At 41.6% G+C, this 21316-nt stretch overlaps 1 protein-coding gene across 2 annotated transcripts in view; it reads left to right on the forward strand.

The window, feature by feature from the left end:
* The window catches only part of LOC141139730 (uncharacterized), an 84139-nt gene that overhangs the window by 26141 nt on the left and 36682 nt on the right, over window positions 1-21316 (forward strand). For both annotated transcript variants that reach the window (XM_073626132.1, XM_073626131.1), the window contains exon 2: window positions 18858-19222. In XM_073626132.1, the coding sequence (XP_073482233.1) occupies window positions 18865-19222 (358 nt within the window). In that variant the 5' untranslated portion in view covers window positions 18858-18864. The remainder of the gene's footprint in view (window positions 1-18857; window positions 19223-21316) is intronic.

Consider the following 21316-nt stretch of genomic DNA (forward strand, 5'->3'; position numbering starts at 1 on the left):
GAACATCTCCGGGATCTGTTGGCTCAAACCTCCTGTTTGTTCGCGGGGGAGCGGGATCAGGATGCCGACGAGCTGCGGGAGGCTGTTCCCATGATGTCTGAGTAGTTTAGGGCGGTTTTACCTCCGTGGGCTAAAGGTTGCAGTCCGTAGCAGCGGGAGCTCTTACTTTATGCGGCCATCTTCCAGCGAGGTCAAACCACGCCCCCACTGACCCTTATTTTAATACAAAGTTGTTTATTTAAGAAATACCTTTTTTTCCTGAAACTTACCTCCTAAAATGAGGGTGCGTGTTATACGCCTGTGTGTGTTATATGCCAATAAATATGGTATATTTAGGTACTTAACTTAGATTTAAATTTATGAACTTATCTTCTTAGTTTTTATGTACATGTCAAAAGTAATAAGATACAAAGATCCAATTGAAAAAAAAATATCATTGAGTTTCTGAGGCCTTTTATTCTCAATAAGTTCAAAATCAAAGTCAAAGCTGTCTCCACTTTGCCCCGAAACAGCTGCTTGGTGTTACATCAGAAAAAAATTCAGCACCTTAGACCTTCTCAGAGCCAAAATTGGTCAGTAAATGTCACTTGGGACTGCCCCAGCTTCCTATGTTGTGTATAGGAACAGATAAAAATGGGACCACTTTCTGGGATGTCATACATATCAGTTTAATTTGTTCAGCAGAGACAAGGCCACCCAAAGCCACATTTTTGCACTTTTGGTTAATAAACGTTAGCCAGAACATTCTTTATTGATCTTCTCTGAGCAAAATTCATCAGTAGATGGCACTGGGTGGAGATGTTTCTAAGATGCTCATTAAACGGAAGCTCACAGAACACCCTGGTGGGAGGTGCCCTTTAATTTCTAGCTGCATAGTAATGTTCCAGCTGAATAAAACCACTTGGCTTATGCTCATGCTGTGAAGCATTCTCTTTTTTTTGAAATTGAAGACCCCTTTATGTGTATGGGTGATTAGGTGTATTTAGTTTTTCCACACCCTCGTAAAATTCTGTTCCAGAGTGACGATTTTGATTCCTTCTGGTTGCTTGTTTTGTGCTTATCCTAGCTGAAGCAGAACTCCAGAAAAAAAATGGTTCTAGTTTGAAAGAGGATAGACAAGTTGAATACTTTGCTATGTTTATATTGAAGTCTCTGTCCAATTAGGGATACAGTATCCTTACTCACTCTCTGTGCTGTAACCAGGATAGAAAGTGAAGGGAAATTGAACAGTTTAGGTTATCACTGGAAGAAAAGTGATGGTATATCTGTTCTGATGACAACTGTCAAAGCTTGAAAATGTCAAAGCTGGAGATTTCCTATGATAATCAAATAATACTTAGCACTCCAAAATCCAGGATGCAATATTGCTGTGCTGCTACACCTGATAAGGGTATATGAGTATCAGGGTCATATTTGGATGGATAATCTGGATGAATCCAGCTCTTGTTATGCTGTATGGTGGCAATTGCCAATTGGACATCTCTGTGCAGTGAGAGAAAGAGGGAGAGAGTCCTGTTGACACCAGCAGAATACCTTGGCTGAGAACTCCCGGGAGTCACACAGACTGTTATGAAATAAGCAGATTGTATTAGCAGATCAAAGTATAAAGGTAACACAGCAGATCAGTAGTTCAGTGTCGATGTACAAGAAAAAGTGCAATACAAATACACAGCAATTAACCCAGGTACCTTTAAGGATAGATTCAGCATGTAATGCAGTACCAAGAGCATAAACAGTAGATCTCTGACTAAGAAATGTTGCCCCAAATGACTGTGGAGGGCTAACAATAGGTACAATAGGCTAGTTCACCTATGGGCTTTCAGACAAGGGGGGCCAGCAACCCAGTTCTGCCCCCAGGAATGCAACAGGATCTGAACATTTCTTTGACATTAGCACAGCTGCTGCCGGGACAGCAAGTGGGATCAACTTCAAATGGGGAAAGATTTCAATGAAGGATAATGGCCCATCCACGGGCCTGAGTTGCATACAATGATCAACTGTTGGTTATGGATGTCATGCAGGTTAGGGACCTCTCACCAGTTCCCACTGAGGCAGTACACAAGTGATAGCGAGTTTTCCGTTAGGTGGGGGGCCTCCTTAAAGCAGTGATGCAGTGGCGGCAATCTGGATAAATGCAGCTTGAACAGCAGTTCTGGATGATGAGTTCTCCACCATAGAATACCTCCATGGCTCAGTGCTTAGCTTAGCAGTCTGCCTCTTGGCTCTGATACAGTCCCGTCACACGCAGTCCAGCCTAGCCTGGTTAAGCACAGAAAGGCTACAAACACCTTCCCAGTTGTTGTGTCTCTTTCCAACTCCCTGCCTCCTTCCCAACCTTTTGATTATATACTGTCCCTCCCCTTTTCTGCTGCTTGTGAGCCTTGTAGTCATGACCCCAGCTTCACTGTGTTTCAGGTCCTCCTTTGAGACTACATCTTCCAGGCTGTTCTGGGCACTTGTGTTAGAACTAGGATTAGGTAAGGTAATAAACACTGCCATCTTGTGTATTCCATTTGATACCCATGATGTGGAAACAACTACATTCTAACACAAATTATGTAGATGTAGCTGGTCAGTGGTATGTAGGTGGCGGTGTATTAATTTAGTCAGCCTCTTTTATGTGACTTATGATCTTATGTGATTTAAACATATTTCTGATACAATAGAAAAACGTGTTTTATACTGTATAATTGTGTTGTCCTTTGGTACCTCAAAAATCGGATCCCCTATTTTCTTAAAGATTGTTGTGCACCTACAGATGTGGAACCTAATTTACCACTTTAATGGCCATACTTAATATATTCCCCATAAAGGGTATTATTAGTTTTGACTATTTCAATATTTAGAACGTTGTCTAGAGCAGTGTTTCTCAACTCCAGTCCTCAAGGCGCCCCAACAGGTCATGTTTTCAGGCTCTCCATTATTTTGCACAGGTGATTTGATCAGTTTCACTGCCTTAGTAATTACCATAGCCATTTCATCTGAAAACATGACCTGTTGGGGCGCCTTGAGAACTGAAGTTGAGAAACACTGGTCTGGAGCAATCAGTTACCCATGATGGTTTTCTCACAGGCTGATGCACTGCTGATGGACAAAACCACTCAGTGGTTCCTGCAGGAGAATTGTTAGACCTCCATTTAGGTATATACTAAGTACAAATAGATATCTAAATAGATGCAAGTAAAAAAAAAAAAATTGGGATACCCCAAATTTTCATAATATCCAAATAGGGCAGACAGCAAACATTCCCTCCATGCCCAGTCCAAGTCATGTAATGAGTAAATGAAAGAAGCCTTCCACATGTCTCAGTGACGGTCCGCTCATTTCCTGTTAAATCCCTGCGTCAATATGCAAAGGAAAATCTTTCAGGTGTGAGTTACAAAAAACACCAAAACCTGACAAAAGTTCTAACTTTTTCCAAACTCTGAGTCTTATCTAACAGTTTCCTCATACATAGTCAAATGTTGCACAATTTGAATTATTGAGATACAGTTATGTAACAGCCTGATTGTTGGAAAAAAACAATCCTCTAGAAATGTAAGCAGATTGTTTGAATATTCGTAGAGCTGTAAAAACTCTGAGTTTGTTCTTAATAGTAGTTTGTTATTACGTTATCACTATGTATACCTCTGAATGTAGACTCTTCCAGTGTACATTAATCGGAATTGGTTGCTATTATGGTTAAAATGGTACTACTCTGCACTCATTCTTACAATGACTTCTCCATTATAGTTTTAGGCTTAATCACCTCTAAAACCTATTAATTGTTCATTACTTTTTTAATAAAGAGAGGAATAAAACTGTACATCGGTGTATTCTGATGACTTTCTCAATACCAGCCACTCCAAAAAATCAAAGTGAAAGCAATCTATTAAAGAAAGAAAAAATGATTGACACTACTCCATAAAATGAGAAGAGGCATTTGCTGAAGGCAGGAATCACTAGAACATAATGCACTGATACTGAAACATGTGGCGTCTCAGCCATGCTTCTGATATGAAACTAATGTATTTCAATTTTGATATGAGAAATAGAATGATTATTTCTTCTCCCTTTGGAATGAATACTGCTTCTCAAAACTGCTCTCGGAAGGGTCATCGCATTCGTCTCTGCATATCCACACACTGAGCATCTTTCTATCTGTTTCCTATTTGCCATATTTGCTTTATGCATCTTATGTTATTTGCTATATATTAAACATTCTAAATAAAACAAAATGAATCATGTATGATGCATGACCCAAGCACACCAAATAAAAATTCCATTGCGTCAGACTTTTTGCATAAAAACCTGTGAGTAAGGCAGATGATACAAGTACTAATTTCACATGAGCACAGAGGAATAGTTGGAGATTGAATTATTATGAAAATAAAAAGAGAAGCGGTGGATGGACGGTGAAAACTATAAATACATGGCACATGATCCTCAGGAATGCTCAGTGTGCATATTACAAAAACTGATCATTTGTCTCTCGTCTTGCAGAATAATTTCATTGGGTAGATTTTAATATATTATAGATCAAGCTCAAATAATGGCGTAACATGATTACAAAGAATTCTAGCTTTAAACACGATACAAAAGGGCCAAGCAAAGCACTTGGTAATGTAAATGTTAAGAACATTAAACTAAAAGGGCTCTTAACACAGATTACATATCATGGTACTGCTTGTTATTGTAATAGTTATTGTTATCACTGAGACTGTCTACTGCTGTCCATTTGGTTGGAATTTCTTGATTGGTTCCCTAGGATTAGTCAAATAAAAGCAGGAAGAGTCCTCAGCCCTGTGTTAGCTCCCTCCAACTGCCATGACATTTAACTCTTATACAATTTTACACATTTTGTTTATTGAAATTCCTCCTTCGAAAATTTTACAGCTGTCATTGGATCCAGTACACCCCCAACTGGCACCTTTTTCTCCACCTGTTATTCCAGTGACAACTATCTGTGGGGTACAGCCAAAAAACTGAAACTTCTAATCCTTTCCCACTCTGTACACATAGCTGTAACTTAGTGGGAAGTGGGGGTGCCTGTTGTACTGCTGCACAGAGAACATCAGTCCATTTTTACAGCATACTGCCAGAGGACAGGCTGATTTAAAGCCCAACGCTGGGAAACTTGAAATTATCCATAGTGGTGGGGGCTGCACCCACACTGAAGGGGTTCATTGCTTGTTTAGGTTCTTGGTTCCTCCATGCTGCTAGACTGGTCCCCACAGTATTTTTTTTCCCATACACTCCAGCGGTATAAGGTCTTGATGTCACCAAGAGTCAGAGTCCATAGCTCTGCACTGGACGTAATGATGCCAAAGGAAAATTCCACCACCATAGAGTGGGAGAGCGCTGTCTGCTGGGGAAGTGGAGGATCAGGTAAGTAAAAGCATTTTTACTCTCCCTAGACTAAATGAGCAATTACCCCCTACAGTGTATGTAAAGCCACACTGAAAAGGGAAACATTTTCTGGAGGTGGGCTTTCAGGGAACTTAAGCTACTTTATTGAAAAACAAAGCAACAGTAATGCCACGTACACACGGTCGGACTTTTCGTCTACAAAAGTCCAACGGACGCCGACGGACTAAAGCTGGCTGGTAATCCGATCGTGTGTGGGCTTCTCCGGACTTTCAGCAGACTTTTTCAGCCTCAAATCCGACGGACTTTAGATTTGAAACATGCTTCAAATCTTTACGTCGTAACTACGACGGACCCCGAAATCTGCTCGTCTGTGTGCTAGTCCGACGGACAAAAACCCATGCTAGGGCAGCTATTGGCTACTGGCTATGAACTTCCTTATTTTAGTCCGGTGTACGTCATCACGTACGAATCCGTCGGACTTTTGTGTGGTCGTGTGTAGGCAAGTCCGTTCGTTAGAAAGTCTGCTGCAAGTCCGCCGAAAGTCCGCCGGAAGTCTGTCGGACAGGCTGTCGGACTTTTGTAGACGAAAAGTCCGACCGTGTGTACGCGGCATTAGACTTTGTTCATTGACAGAGTTGAAGAACTTTAATGTGTTTACAATATTTTTTTAAGAAACTTCAATTGGGCTTACAGTGTTCTTTTTAAACAACAATGGAACAGTGGGCAGTAGACACCAATCAGAATCAGCGCCATGTTAAAGTGGACCAGAACTAAAAAAACTAAAGATCTGCTATGTTATATAAAACATTTGAAAATGTTATTTAGGCACTGTGCACAATTTACCTTTTGTGGTGAATTCCTCTTCAAAAATAGATCAGAGTGTCAGCTGAGTTTGTAGAAGCAGCATGTGCTCATGTGCTTGTGGCCTCATAACTGTATATCTGCAGTGTGAAATCTAAGGCACTGATTGCTAGTCTCAGGGGATTTGGTGATGTCACTAACCACTTAAGCTCAAGAAGGTTTTACCTCCTTCATGACCAGGCTATTTTTTGCTATTTAGCACTGCGCTACTTTAACTGGTAATTGCGCAATCATGCTACACTTTACATGTATATATTTTTTTCACACAAATAGAGCTGTCTTTTCATGGAATTTGATCACCACTGGGTTTTTTTTTTTTATATAAATTAAAAAAAAAAATCAAAAAAGTTTGATAAAATCAAAACAATATTTTTTACTTTCTGTTATAAAACATATCAAATAAAAAATTGAAAAAATCGAATTTCTTCATAATTTTAGGTCAAAAGTATTCTGCTACATGTATTTTATTAAAAGAAAATATCAATAATTGTATATTAATTGGTTTGTTTGAAAGTTATAGTGTCTACAAATTATGGTATACAGTGCCATGAAAAAGTATTCATATCCCTTGAAATTTTCTACATTTTGTCAAGTTACAACCAAAAATGTAAATGTATTTTATTGGGACTTTATGTGATAGATCAACACAAAGTGGCACATAATTGTAAGGTAGAAGAAAAATGATAAATGGTTTTCAAAATTTTTTACAAATAGATATGTGAAAAGTGTGGTGTGAATTTGTATTCAGCCCTCCTGAGTCAATACTTTGTAGAACCACCTTTCACTGCAATTACAACTGCAGATCTTTTTGTGAATGTCTCTACCAGCTTCGCACATCTAGAGAGTGAAATGTATGCCCATTATTCTTTGCAAAATAGCTCAAGCTCTGTCATATTGGATGTAGAGCGTCTGTGAACAGCAATTTTCAAGTCTTGCCACAGACTCTCAATTGGATTTAGGTCTGAACTTTGACTGGGTCATTCTAACACATGAATATGCTTTGATCTAAACCATTTGTAGCTCTGGCTGTATGTTTAGGGTTGTTGTCCTGCTGGAAGGTGAACATCTGCCCCAGTCTCAATTCTTTTGCAGGCTCTAAAATGTTTTCTTCTAAGATTGCCCTATATTTGATTCCATCCATCTTTCTATCAGCTCTGACTAGCTTCCCTGTCTCTGCTGAAGAAAAGCATCCCCACAACATGATGCTGCCACCACTATGTTTCATGCTGGTGATGGTGTGTTCAGGGTGATCTGCAGTGTTACTTTTCCACCACACATAGCGTTTTGCTTTTAGGCCAAAAAGTACAAATCTGACCAAAACACTTTCTTCCACATGTTTGCTGTGTCTCCCACATGGCTTCTTGCAAACTACAAATGAGACCTCTTATGGCTTTCTTTCAACAATGGATTTCTTCTTGCCAGTCTTCCATAAAGGCCAGATTTGTGGAGTGCACGACTAATAGTTGTCCTTTGGACAGATACTTCCACCTGAGCTGTGAATCTCTGCAGCTCCTTCAGAGTTACCATGGGCCTCTTGGCTGCTTCTCTGATTAATGCTCTCCTTGCCCAGCCTATCAGTTTAGGTGGACGGCCATGTCTTGGTAGGTTTGCAGTTGTGCCATAATCTTTCCATTTTCAGATGATGGATTGAACAGTGCTCTGTGAGATGTTCAAAGCTTGGGATTTTTTTTTATAACCTGACCCTGCTTTAAACGTCTCCACAACTTTATTCCTGACCTGTCTGGAGTGTTCCTTGGCTTTCATGATGCTGTATGTTTTCTAAGGTTCTCTAACAAACTTCTGAGGGCTTCACAAAACAGCTGTATTTACAGTATATCACAAAAGTGAGTACACCCCTCGCATTTTTGTAAATATTTTATTATATCTTTTCATGTGACAACACTGAAGAAATTACACTTTGCTACAATGTAAAGTAGTGAGTGTACAGCTTGTATAACAGTGTAAATTTGCTTTCCCCTCAAAATAACTCAACACACAGCCATTAATGTCTAAACCGCTGGTAACAAAAGTGCGTACACAAGTCAACAAGTCAAAAGGTCCAAATTGTGCCCAATTGGCCATTTTCCCTCCCCGATGTCATGTAACTCGTTGTTGTTACAAGGTCTCAGGTGTGAATGGGGAGCAGGTGTGTTAAATTTGGTGTTATCGCTCCCACTCTCTCATACTGGTCACTGGAAGTTCAACATAGCACATCATGGCAAAGAACTTTCTGAGGATCTGAAAAACAATATTATTGCTCTACATAAAGATGGCATAGGCTATAAGAAGTTTGCCAAGACTCTGAAACTGAGCTGCAGCACAGTGGCCAAGACCATACAGTGGTTTAACAGGACAGGTTCCACTCAGAACAGGCCTCGCCATGGTTGACCAAAAAAGTTGAGTGCATGGCTCAGCGTCATATCCAGAGGTTGTCTTTGGGAAATAGACGTATGAGTCCTGTCAGCATTGCTGCAGAGGTTGAAGGGGTGGGGGGTCAGCCTGTCAGTGCTCAGACCATACGCCACACACTGCATCAAATTGGTCTGCATGACTGTCGTCCCAGAAGGAAGCCTCTTCTAAAGATGATGCACAAGAAAGCCCGCAAACAGTTTGCTGAAGACAAGCAGACTACGGTCAAGGATTACTGGAACCATGTCCTGTGGTTTGCTGTGGTTCAGATGGTGTCAAGCATGTGTGGCAGCAACCAGGTGAGGAGTACAAAGACAAGTTTGTCTTGCCTTCAGTCAAGCATGGTGGTGGGAGTGTCATGGCCTGGGGCTGCATGAATGTTGCCGGCACTGGGGAGCTACAGTTCATTGAGGGAACCATGAATGCCAATATGTACTGTAACTTACTGAAGCAGAGCATGATCCCCTCCCTTCGGAGACTGGGCTGCAGGGCAGTACTCTAACATGATAACAACCCCAAACACACCTCCAAGACGACCACTGCCTTGCTAAAGAAGCTGAGGGTAAAAATGATGGGATGGCCAAGCATGTCTCTAGACCTAAACCCTATTGAGCATCTGTGGGGCATCCTCAAATGGAAGGTGGAGGTGCGCAAGGTCTCTAACATCCACCAGCTTTGTGATGTCATCATGGAGGAGTGGAAGAGTGCAAGAGGACTCCAGTGGCAACCTGTGAAGCTCTGGTGAACTCCATGCACAAGGTTAAGACAGTACTGGAAAATAATGGTGGCCACACAAAATATTGACACTTTGGGCCAATTTGGACATTTTCACTTAGGGGTGTACTCACTTTTGTTGTCAGCGGTTTAGACATTAATGGCTGTGTGTTGAGTTATTATGAGGGGACAGCAAATTTACACTGTTATACAAGCTGTACACTCACTACTTTACATTGTAGAAAAGTGTTATTTCTTCAGTGTTGTCACATGAAAAGATATAACAAAATATTTACAAAAATGTGAGAGGTGTATTCACTTTTGTGAGATACTGTATACTGAGATTAAATTACACACAGGTGGACTCTATTTACTAGTTAGGTTTGTTGGTTAGGCAATTGGTTCCACTAGATTTTAGTTAGGGGTATCAGAGTAAAGGGCGCTGAATACAAATGCACACCACACTTTTCAGATATTTATTATAAAAAATTTGAAAACCATTTATGATTTTCCTTCCACTTCACAATTATGTACCACTTTGTGTTGGTCTATCACATAAAATCCCAATAAAATACATTTACGTTTTTGGTTGTAACAAGACAAAATGTGGAAAGTTTCAACGGGTATGAATACTTTTTCAAGGCACTGTATATACTGGAATTTATTTTTTATTTTTATACTAGTAATGGTGGTGATCAGTGACTTACAGTGGGACTGTAATAGAGCAATTTGACACTAACTGACACTGGGTGGGACCTGACTAACTGACATTGACATCACCAGTGACACCAATACAATGATCAGTGCTAAAAATATACACTGTCACTGTACCAAGTCCCTACAAATGTACCCCTACCATTTCACAAAAAAAGTGTCAAAAAGGTTAAAAACCACAAGAGACGGTTTTTGACAAGTCCTTTATTAATTTCTTCTTCTTTCCGCTTCTTCTTCCGTCTTCTTTCTTCTGGTCTTCCTTCAGTGTTCTTCTTCTTCCTCCAACTTCTTCTTCTCCATCTTCTTCTTCTCCATCTTCGTCTTCCTCCGCTCTTCTCGTCCCGCATCTTCCTCCGGCTTCTTCTCCGCTCTGTCCGCACGATCCACCTCAGTGGGAGTCTCCCGCCGTGTGACGCTTCGGTTCTTCTGACACTTCTTATATAACAGAGGGCGGGCCACCCGGTGACCCCGCCCTCCTCTGAGGCATGGGGACTTCACGGGGACTTCCCTATGGCTTTCCCCATGTTGTCAGAGGGGGCGGGGTCACCCGTTTACGTAACCAGGTGGCCCCGCCCCCCTCTGACAACATGGGGAAAGCCATAGGGAGCTCCCCGTGCGTCAGAGGAGGGCGGGGTCACCGGGTGGCCCGCCCTCTGTTATATAAGAAGTGTCAGAAGAACCGAAGCATTTCACTTATTGTTTCACTTTAAGCATTATTTAAATCACTGCTCCCGAAAAAACATTTGTTTTTAAAACTTCTTTTTGCATTGATACATGTCCCCTGGGGCAGGACCCAGGTCCCCAAATACTTTTTATGACAATAACTTGCATATAAGCCTTTAAAATGAGCACTTTTGATTATTCATGTTCGCGTCCCATAGACTTTAACAGTGTTCGCGTGTTCGAACAAATTTTTTGCCTGTTCGCATGTTCTGGATGCGAACGGAACCAGGGGGTGTTCGGCTCATCCCTAGTGCAGAGGGGAGACCGCAGGCAAAGCTGGACTTTTGTAATTTGCCCACGCATAATTTTTTTTTGGGCACAGCTTCCAGAGTTCAGTTCTTCATTAAACTCACAACCATAGGCATGTGCGCACAGGGTCTGCCAAGTGTGCCTGAGCAGACCCTAATCACCCATTCAGTGTTTGTGTAGCCCCATGCTGGCTGTCTCCTGAGATCTGCCTGGGCTGCTGTGAAAGGCTGCATCCAAGCAATGTGTACCCCATGCTGCTTGTGAGACAGTATCACATTGAGCAGATATTGGGGCTTGTAAGATCCGCTCAGTGTGTGACACTGTCATGTATTGTAATGTAACTGCATACTGGGAGAGAGAGGAGCCATCAGAATTCAGCGGTGATGTTGGGGGTGGGCGGGACCGAGCAGCTATCAAACACCAGCCAATGGGATAGGGTCTGGGTGGGCTGCTACGTATATGTGGCCCCGCCCCCTTTCTTAAGCAGCCCAGTAATGGCTGGTGTTCGATAGCTACTCGGTCCCACCCACCCCCGACATCACCGCTGAATTCTGACAGCTCCTCTCTCTCCCTGCATGCAGTTACAATGACAGTGTCACACTCTGAGCGGCTCTTACTGGCCCCAATATCTGCTCAATGTGATACTACCCCTCTCCTCTGTCAGTGCTTACAACCAGTGCCACCTGTCAGTGCCAATCAGTGCCACCTGTCAGTGTCAGTCAGTGCTTCCAACCAGTGCCACCTGTCAGTGCCAATGAGTGCCAGTCACTGCCAATCAGTGCTTCCAATCAGTGCCACCTCTCAGTGACAATCGGGGCCAGTGCCGCCCGTCAGTGCCAGTGCCGCCTGTCAGTGCTTCCAATCAGTGCCACCTGTCAGTGCCAGTCAGTGCTACCTGTCAGTGCCACCTGTCAGTGCCAGTCAGTGCTTCCAATCAATGCCACCTGTCAGTGCCAATGAGTGCCAGTCATTGCCAATCAGTGCCACCTTTCAGTGACAATCAGTGCCAGTGCCACCTGTCAGTGCTTCCAATCAGTGACACCTGTCAGTGCCAATCAGTGCCACCTGTCAGTGTCAGTCAGTGCTTCCAACCAGTGCCACCTGTCAGTGTCAGTCAGTGCTACCTTTCAGTGCTGCCTGTCAGTGCCACCTGTCAGTACCAGTGCTGCCTGTCAGTGTCAGTCAGTGCTTTCAATCAGTGCCACCCATCAGTGCCAATGAGTGCCAGTCATGCTAATCAGTGATTCCAATCAGTGCCACCTCTCAGTGCCAATCAGTGCCAGTTCCGCCTGTCAGTGCTTTCAATCAGTGCCACCTGTCAGTGCCAATCAGTGTCAGTGCCACTTGTCAGTGCCAATCAGTGCCACCTGTCAGTGCCACCTATCAGTGCCAACCAATGCCACCTATCAGTGGCCATCAGTGCTGCCTATCAGTGCTTCCAATCAGTGCCCATCAGTGCTGCCAATCATTGCCCATCAGTGCACTGAGTGCAGGGATGGGGAGATGAACTGAGTAGCCAGGCACTTTTTCCATGGGGAGGGCCTGGCCTGTGGGGCACAACTGAAATCTGTTGATGTTTATTAATGCCACATGCTGATCTTTAATATAGTAGTAAATCACCACACTACTATTTACAATAAACTACTGGAGGTAAAATAAAAAAGTGTCAGTAAAAGGCCTGCCGCTAAGCACTGTTATGTGTTCCCACACTACAAAAAAAAAAGTGCAGCACTAACTTATTAATCAATAACTTAACAAAAATGGTGGAACCCTCCAATGTATGGAAATCTCAATAAACTTCAATATTACCAAAATAATGGTCTCCGTGGTACGTAACGTCACATATAGTACACATCAAACTGAGAATAAGACATAACAAATTAAACTTAGCAGGGATGGTGGAAACCCCTCCTATGGATATTTGCCATACAGATTAACATCAAGTGCAACAACTTTTTAGTTGGGAGGTTCCCACCATTATGGCATTTTGGAATTTTTATTTTTTAGATTGTTATACTTAATTTTATATGTTTTAGTTACTATTATAATGTGAATTTTTGCACTTGAAGTTCATTTTCCACCACCCTTGCTAAGTCCAGGTCTTTATGGACCATGCTTTATGCACTGATGCACAGTCATTTTGGAACAGGAAGGGGCCATCCCCAAACTGTTCCCACAAAGTTGGGAGCATGAAATTGTCCAAAATGTCTTGATATGCTGATTGGAACTAAGGGGCCAAGCCCAACCCCTGGAAAACAACGTCACACCATAATCCTCCCTCCACCAAATGATTTGGACAAGTGCACAAAGCAAGGTCCATAAATACCTGGGTGGTCGACTTTGGGGTGGAGGAACTTGGCTGGCCTGCACAGAGTCCTAACCTCAACCCGATAGAACACCTTTGGGATGAATTTGTGCAGAGACTGTGAGCTAGGCCTTCTCATCCAACATCAGTGCCTGACTTCACAAATGCGCTTCTGGAAGAATGATCAAACATTCCCATAGACACACTCCTAAACCTTGTGGACATCCTTCCCAGAAGAGTTGAAGCTGTTCTAGCTGCAAAGGGTGGGCCAACTCAATATTGAAACCTACGGACTAAGACTGGGATGCCATCAAAGTTCATGTGCGTGTAATGGCGGAACTCCCAATACTTTTGACAATATAGTATCGGGGCGCATGTGTGTTTGAGTTTTGAGGTGCACACCCTAATGCAATAGGCTGCGCATGCCTATGCCCACAACAGTAAAATCAGTGTGTATGTGCAATAAAGCATGCTTGTTAAACTCACTGTGGAAACTAAGGGGTTAATCCTCTGCATTGTGTAAAAAGGCTGTTTGATCCTGTCTTCTCTGGTCCTCCCCTTATTTCACAGTCCTTAATCCATCTCCTGATAAGGCCCCTTTCACACTTGTGTGACTTGCCCTGCGACTTGGGACTGCAAAGTCGCGTGACAAGTCATACCCCATGATTTCCAATGAGTACCATTCATATCTGTGTGACTTCAAGTCACACCGACTTCAAAGTATTCCCTGTACTACTTTGGTCCAACTTTGATGGGAGCTGAGGTCCATGGACCTCAAGTTTACACAGGCATTCCCTGAAATCGCAGCAAAATCACGGCTGCGAAATTGTGGTAAAGTTGCAACAAGATTGCGCGACTTTGAAGTCGCAATAGTGTGAAAGGGGCCTCAGGCTCTGTTTCCACTACTGCGAGTTGTTGTTGACAAGGCAAAACCTATGTATTTCAATGGTCCCCGTTCTAATTGGTGCGACTCAAGTCGCATCGACTCAAAAAAAGGTTTTTGCACTACTTTGTTCCGACTTCAGTGCGACTTGTTCTCACATGGTTTTCACTGGTCGCATGACATTGCATCTAAAATCGCATTGCAAAGTCACACTGTAAATCGCGCGACTTAGGGGTTGCAATAAACAGAAACAGAGCCTAAGACAGAGCCTCTGGAGTCACTCTGCATATGCTCAGTTTGGTGTGCATTGCTAGAGAGTTTATTTTTTCTCTTGGGAGGGTGCAATGCGATCAGCACAGGGCCAATCAGCACTGTCCAAACAGAAGGTAAGGAGTCTCATAGAACAGTCAGAGGAGAATGAAACTTCTCCTACAAGCTAGACATGTGCATTCGTTTTTGTCCGAATGCATTTTCGTCAGAATTTCAGGTATTTTCGTTATCGTTTTAACAAACGATAACGAAAGTGCAGAATCCGAAAAACTAAAGATCCGACATAAACAAATGCTTTATTTTTGTTTTCGTTGCTACAACAGTTCGATATAGATAGGAGATTCGACATGATGATGACAATAACAATCTGTGTCCATCAAACCTGTGGTCGAATGTGCCTAACCTTAGCTCTATTAGTCCAAGATTATTCTACATAGAGAGAAAAGATTCGACATAGAGAGAAAAGATTCGACGTAGGGGAGAAAAGATAAATAAAAATAATGATGATGATGAATGTTATTGGCTGATTGTAACCAAAGAGGAGGAGCAGTAAAATAGCTAGAACTAAGTACACACATAGTTTGGCTTATGGTGTCTGTTGAAAGTTCTAAGAAGATTCGACGGAGCAGGTAAACTATACGGCGTCATACAGTTTAGCTGCTCCGTCGAATCTTCTTTGAACATTCGACAGACACCATAAGCCTTCAATGACAGATTCGACCTTAATTTGGATTTTCGGATGAATGCAATTTTTAACCAAAAAACGAAATAAATAAAAATGAATTTCGGGAGTAACTAAATAAATTTATTTTTCGGACGAAAACGAAATTCCGAAATTAAATATTTCAGTGTGCACATGTCTACTACAAGCTTTACCAGTGCTTTGCTGTACACTGATAGAAGTCATAAGACTCCTATATACTGCTGACGACAAAAGGTATTTAGCAATATATATTTATTAAAATAATTGCATTTCCATGTTCTCTGTACTGTGGGAGACCAGATATAGTGAATGCAGGGTCCTGGGTTTAGTAACACTAATGTTCTGCATACACTGGCTATTTTCTAACATCAGGAAGTCCACTTAATTACCTTTCAGGAGTTATGTCACACCATACCTTCCAACTTTTTGAGATGGGAATGAGGGACACCTATTAGCAAAAGTATGTAGGCATAGGACACCCCCCCTGCCACGCCCCTTAAAGGAGAATTATACAAAAAAAATAAAGAATTATTTAAACCCACCATTGCTTTTTTAGCACTACTATTCCCTTATATTGGCTTTTGACATTTACAAATGCAGCAAATTAGAAATTGGATGAAAGGTTTAGCACTTGAAAGATAAAAAGTGCATTTTATATACAACTATATAGATCAGACCAAAATGAGGGGCAAATGAGGAGGGCAGAGGGACTTTGCTCCAAATCAGGGACAGTCCCTTGAAATCAGGGACAGTTGGGAGCTATGGTCTCACTCAGTGGCGGCCGCTCCATTAGGGATGCAGGGGCGCCGCCCCCCCTAATCCATGTTCCTGGCCCCTAATCTACAAGCAGAGTGCTGGACGCAAGGATTTCAATAGGTTTTTTTTTTGTTAAGCACATGAATTGGCTTAAAAAAGGGTGGGCTTGGGGCGCAGAGCACTGCGCCCTGAGCCCACCCAGCTGTGTCTCCTCCCGGACAATCAGGAAGCGGGTCATAAGACCCAATTGGCCAAGAGGAGATGCAATCATATTGGCCGGCTGGGAAGCAGGGGGGAAGCCACCAAGGAGGAGACGCAGGGAGAAGCCTCCGAAGCTGCCTGCAACCTGGATGGGGTAAGTGCGGAGCTGGTGGGCGGACGGGCAAGCGTCAGGAGGGGGGGGGTTTGTTTGCCGAGCTGGGGGGTTTGATTAATTGACCGACCGAACGGGGGGGTGGTCGGGTGGTTTGTTTGCTGCTTCACCAAAAAATAGAGCACAAGCCGCCACTGGTCACACTGCTTTTCTGTGAGATTACAGCCTCCTGTCATGTGGTTCTTTCTTGTCTACTTTTCCTATAAAGCCTCAAAATGTTTAGGCAAGTTGGCAGTGGGCAAACAGAGGAGTTGGCACCAGAACCATAGAACACATTAGCATAGCTCCCAACTGTCCCTGATTTAGAGCAATGTCCCTCTGTCCCTATTTTCTCCTCATTTGTCCCTCATTTTGGTCTGATCTATATAGTTGTATATAAAATTCACTTTTTATCTTTCAGAAAGTGTTTCCCAGTGATAAACCTTTCATCTAAATTCAAAATAGCTGCATTTGTAAATGTTAAGAGCCAATATAAAGGAATAGGAGTGGCAAAAAAAGTCTCTTGTGGATTTAATTAACATTTTTGGGGGGTTAATTCTCCTTTAAGGGGGTGTGTCAGGGGGGCGTGTCCTATGCCTACATACGTTTGCAAGTAGGTGTCCCTCATTCCCATCTCAAAATGTTGGGAGGTATTCATTAGCCCGTATCTTTGTATACTTAGATTCAGAGCTTTTTAGATGCTGGCCACTACAGTGATATAGTTATCTGCACATTATAAATGAGAGCCTAAAATGAAGCACATTGCTTTAGAAGACACGGACTGGTCTAATATATGGCTCACATCTAAGTCATCTTCACCCAACATCTTAGCACTGGAGACAAATTATAAAGTCCTAACTCGCTGGTACCTTGTACCCGCTAGAGTGGCAAAATATTCACCTAATACCTCAACTCTTTGTTTTCGAGGATGCCCAGAAATAGGCACATATTTACACATATGGTGGACGTGCCCAGTAATCCAAACCTTCTGGAAGGAAGTCTTCGTGATTGCATCTAAAATATTTAAAAAAATAATACAACCAGATCCATATTTAACTTTACTTAATCTAAAACCGGAATGGTTAACACTCTCTCAATTCAAACTTATGATCCAACTAATAACGGCTGCAAAACAAACAGTGGCCAAGGCATGGAAATCTCCTACATTGGTACTAGCAGAAACAATTCACAGAATGAATAATACAATGTCCCATGCTAAGATGGTAGCCATCGATCAAAATCAAATTCCAAAATTTGAAAAACTTTGGCATCCTTGGATAAAACAACAGTTCCTGTCAAATTTCAATGACTCTGTCCTGTTGCCATGGTAACAGATTAAATGACTTACAGAGACACCCATTCTAAGGCTTCAAAGAGAACTAAAAAGAATAATAAACTGACGAGCGGGACAACCTTGTGGACCATACCTCTACCTTTCAACCCTTTTTCTTCTTTCTCTTTCCTTTTCTCCACCTTACGATTAAAGCTCATTATCAGAATTTATTTGACCTATATACACTCTACTTGTAAACAATATGTATAGTAGGTATAAATCATTTAAATACCTACAAAAGTAACTAAGGAAATGATATATATCTTTAATTTAGGTTTACGTGAACCCAATGTTTAATATTTGAAATTTCATGATATTTACCTATATAAACCCTACTGTAAAACAATGAGCTTACTTTATAGATCCTTGTAAACTTACTTTATGTATCTTTATGTATCTTTATAACATTGTATACTCAATAAACTTCTTTTGACAAGGAAAATGAAGCACATTGAACGGGTAGGCTTTGTTTCTGAATCAATTTAAATGCAAAATGATCCTTCTCAACAAGATTGTAAATGTTGCCTCTTCTAGACTTTATTATTATTATTTTTTTATTATTAATTTTTTTTTTTAACAAAGTCATTTTATTACTTATTGCACTATCCTGCTTACGATATCAAATGTTTAAAAAAGGGGATAAATGTTGTGGAACAACGCAAACAAAACCATGGTTTAAAGTCGTGACAATAGCAATAAGTTGCAGTACAACACTGTATCTGTAGTGGATGAAACATAAATACATATATTCCCATTTTTTCGTTTTTCATCTGTCGTGTAATTCAATTCAAAGCAATATCCCAATATTATGGTATGTAAACAGTGTACTAACTCAGCACAAACTTTTAAAATATTATTGCTCTGTGAATGTGTTCATAAACTGTGGCGCTCTTTCTTTCCTGCTATGCAGTTTTATTTCTTGAGCTTAGATTTAGAAGCAGTCCTTCAGTCAGCGGTTTAATGGCAGGATTGGGTACATTTTCAGCATTACTGTAATTCTAAATGGGCACATTTGTCTACATCGGCATAGCTTCTCAACACCATAAATCCAAAAGTACAATAAGCAGCCTAGCTGGAAGTGTCAGGCAGGAGATCACAGATGGGATTGGCACAAAGACCTTGCATAGTGTATGCACGTTTTAAATCTAGTTTCCATAATACCAGATTGTTAAAAACGAAGCTGACTGAAATATAGAAGCTTGACATGAATAATGCATCCTTTTCTCTTTTTGACAGATAAAAAATGGGAACTTTTTCTTGGCCTACAGCGACTTTTATAACTATGGTTGTTACAGTTTACTTGGAAGCGAAGACAACACCACCGACAAAGTACCCTAAAAAAGTGTACAACATGGAGATTGTAAATGTTTTCGAGACTTCTCTTGCACCACCAACAGAGGAGACTTTTTTCACTGACATGCTTGAAACCAGTGACACCACCACTGAACTGGCCACTTTAAACCCTGATTTCAGGACTGCCACCACTCTTTACCCTTTTGACAATTTTACTCTTGAAACAGCTGATTTTTTTTTTAACTGTTGTGACTGCTGTACACCTGTCGCTGGACCAAAGGGAGATCCTGGACCAATGGGACTTCCAGGTAACCCCACCTTAAAATGTTTTTTTCCTTAGAGTTTTTCGGGTATATAGGCTGTTTGCTTTGTAAGGAAAGTTACACTTTGCAAGGGAATTCATCCCTGAGCTTAGTAAGTGCTGTGATTTGTATAGAATACACAATAGTGTGCAAGCAAAATAAAAAAATTTGCTTTTTTGCTACTCATTGTTGTGGGGCCCAAGGCAGCTTCCCCTTGAGCCCACACTGCCCGCAAATAGTTGATAAGTGGATTCGAGAGGGCCCAAGAAAATGTTTGCCCAGGGTCCAATCAATATTAAAGACTGCCCTGTGGCAGATGGTTGATGATGGAAGTCAGCACAGCTTCAAATCATTCACTAAGCTCCGGGGAATGTTCCTTTGCAAAGTGTAACTTCAATAACATAACAGGATTATTGCCTTTAGTAAATCAATCACAGGGAGTAGTAAGCAAACTAGTCAAATGTCATGTCTTTAAATTTTTTTAAATTTTTTTTTTTGTGCATGTGGCCTAAATTGTTTCTAAGATAACACCAAAGCTATAATTTACAGTCAGGTCCATAAATATTGGGACATCAACACAATTCTAATCTTTTTGCCTCTATACACCACCACAAAGGATTTGAAATGAAATGAAGATGTGCTTTAACTGCAGACTTTCAGCTTTAATTTGAGGGTATTTACATCCAAATCAGGTGAACGGTGCAGGAATTACAACAGTTTGTATATGTGCCTCCCACTTTATAAGGGACCAAAAGTAATGGGACAATTGGCTGCTCAGCTGTTCCATGACCAGGTGTGTGTTATTCCCTCATTATCCCATTTACAAGGAGCAGATAAAAGGTCCAGAGTTCAATTTAAGTGTGCTATTTGCATTTGGAATCTGTTGCTGTCAACTCTCAATATGAGATCCAAAGAGCTGTCACTATCAGTGAAGCAAGCCATCATTAGGCTGAGAAAACAAAACAAACCCATCAGAGAGATAGCAAAAACATTAGGTGTGGCCAAATCAACTGTTTGGAACATCCTTAAAAAGAAAGAACGCACTGGTGAGCTCAGCAACACCAAAATACCTGGAAGACCACGGAAAACAACTGTGGTGGATGACCGAAGAATTCTTTCCCTGGTGAAGAGGAGGTAGGTGTATGTGTGTCAAAGTCAACAATCAAGAGAAGACTTCACCAGAGTGAATACAGAGGGTTCACCACAAGATGTAAACCATTGGTGAGCCTCAAAAACAGGAAGGCCAGATTAGAGTTTGCCAAACAACATCTAAAATAGCCTTCACAGTTGTGGAACAACATCCTATGGACAGATGAGACCAAGATCAACTTGTACCAGAGTGATGGGAAGAGAAGAGTATGGAGAAGGAAAGGAACTGCTTATGATCCAAAGTATACCACCTCATCAGCGAAGCATGGTGGTGGTATTGTCATGGCGTGGGCATGTATGGCTGCCAATGGAACTTGTTCTCTTGTATTTATTGATGATGTGACTGCTGACAAAAGCAGCAGGATGAATTCTGAATTGTTTCGGGCAATATTATCTGCTCATATTCAGCAAAATGCTTCAGAACTCATTGGACGGCGCTTCACAGTGCAGATGGACAATGACCAAAGCATACTGTGAAAGCAACCAAAGAGTTTTTTAAGGGAAAGAAGTGGAATGTTATGCAATGGCCAAGTCAATCACCTGACCTGAATCCGAATGAGCATGCATTTCACTTGCTGAAGACAAAACTGAAGGGAAAATGCCCCAAGAACAAGCAGGAACTGAAGACAGTTGCAGTAGAGGCCTGGCAGAGCATCACCAGGGATGAAACCCAGAGTCTGGTGATGTCTATGCATTCCAGACTTCAGGCTGTAATTGACTGCAAAGGATTTGCAACCAAATATTAAAAAGTGAAAGTTTGATGAATTATTGTTAATCTGTCCCATTACTTTTGGTCCCTTAAAAAGTGGGAGGCACATACTGTATACAAACTGTTGTCATTCCTACACTGTTCACCTGATTTGGAAGTAAATACCCTCAAATTAAAGCTGAAAGTCTGCAGTTCATTGTGGTGGTGTATAGAGCCAAAAAGATTAGAATTGTGTCGATGTC

Source organism: Aquarana catesbeiana, linkage group LG04, assembly GCF_042186555.1.
Source record: "Aquarana catesbeiana isolate 2022-GZ linkage group LG04, ASM4218655v1, whole genome shotgun sequence".
In the NCBI taxonomy this organism is placed as follows: Eukaryota; Metazoa; Chordata; class Amphibia; order Anura; family Ranidae; genus Aquarana; species Aquarana catesbeiana.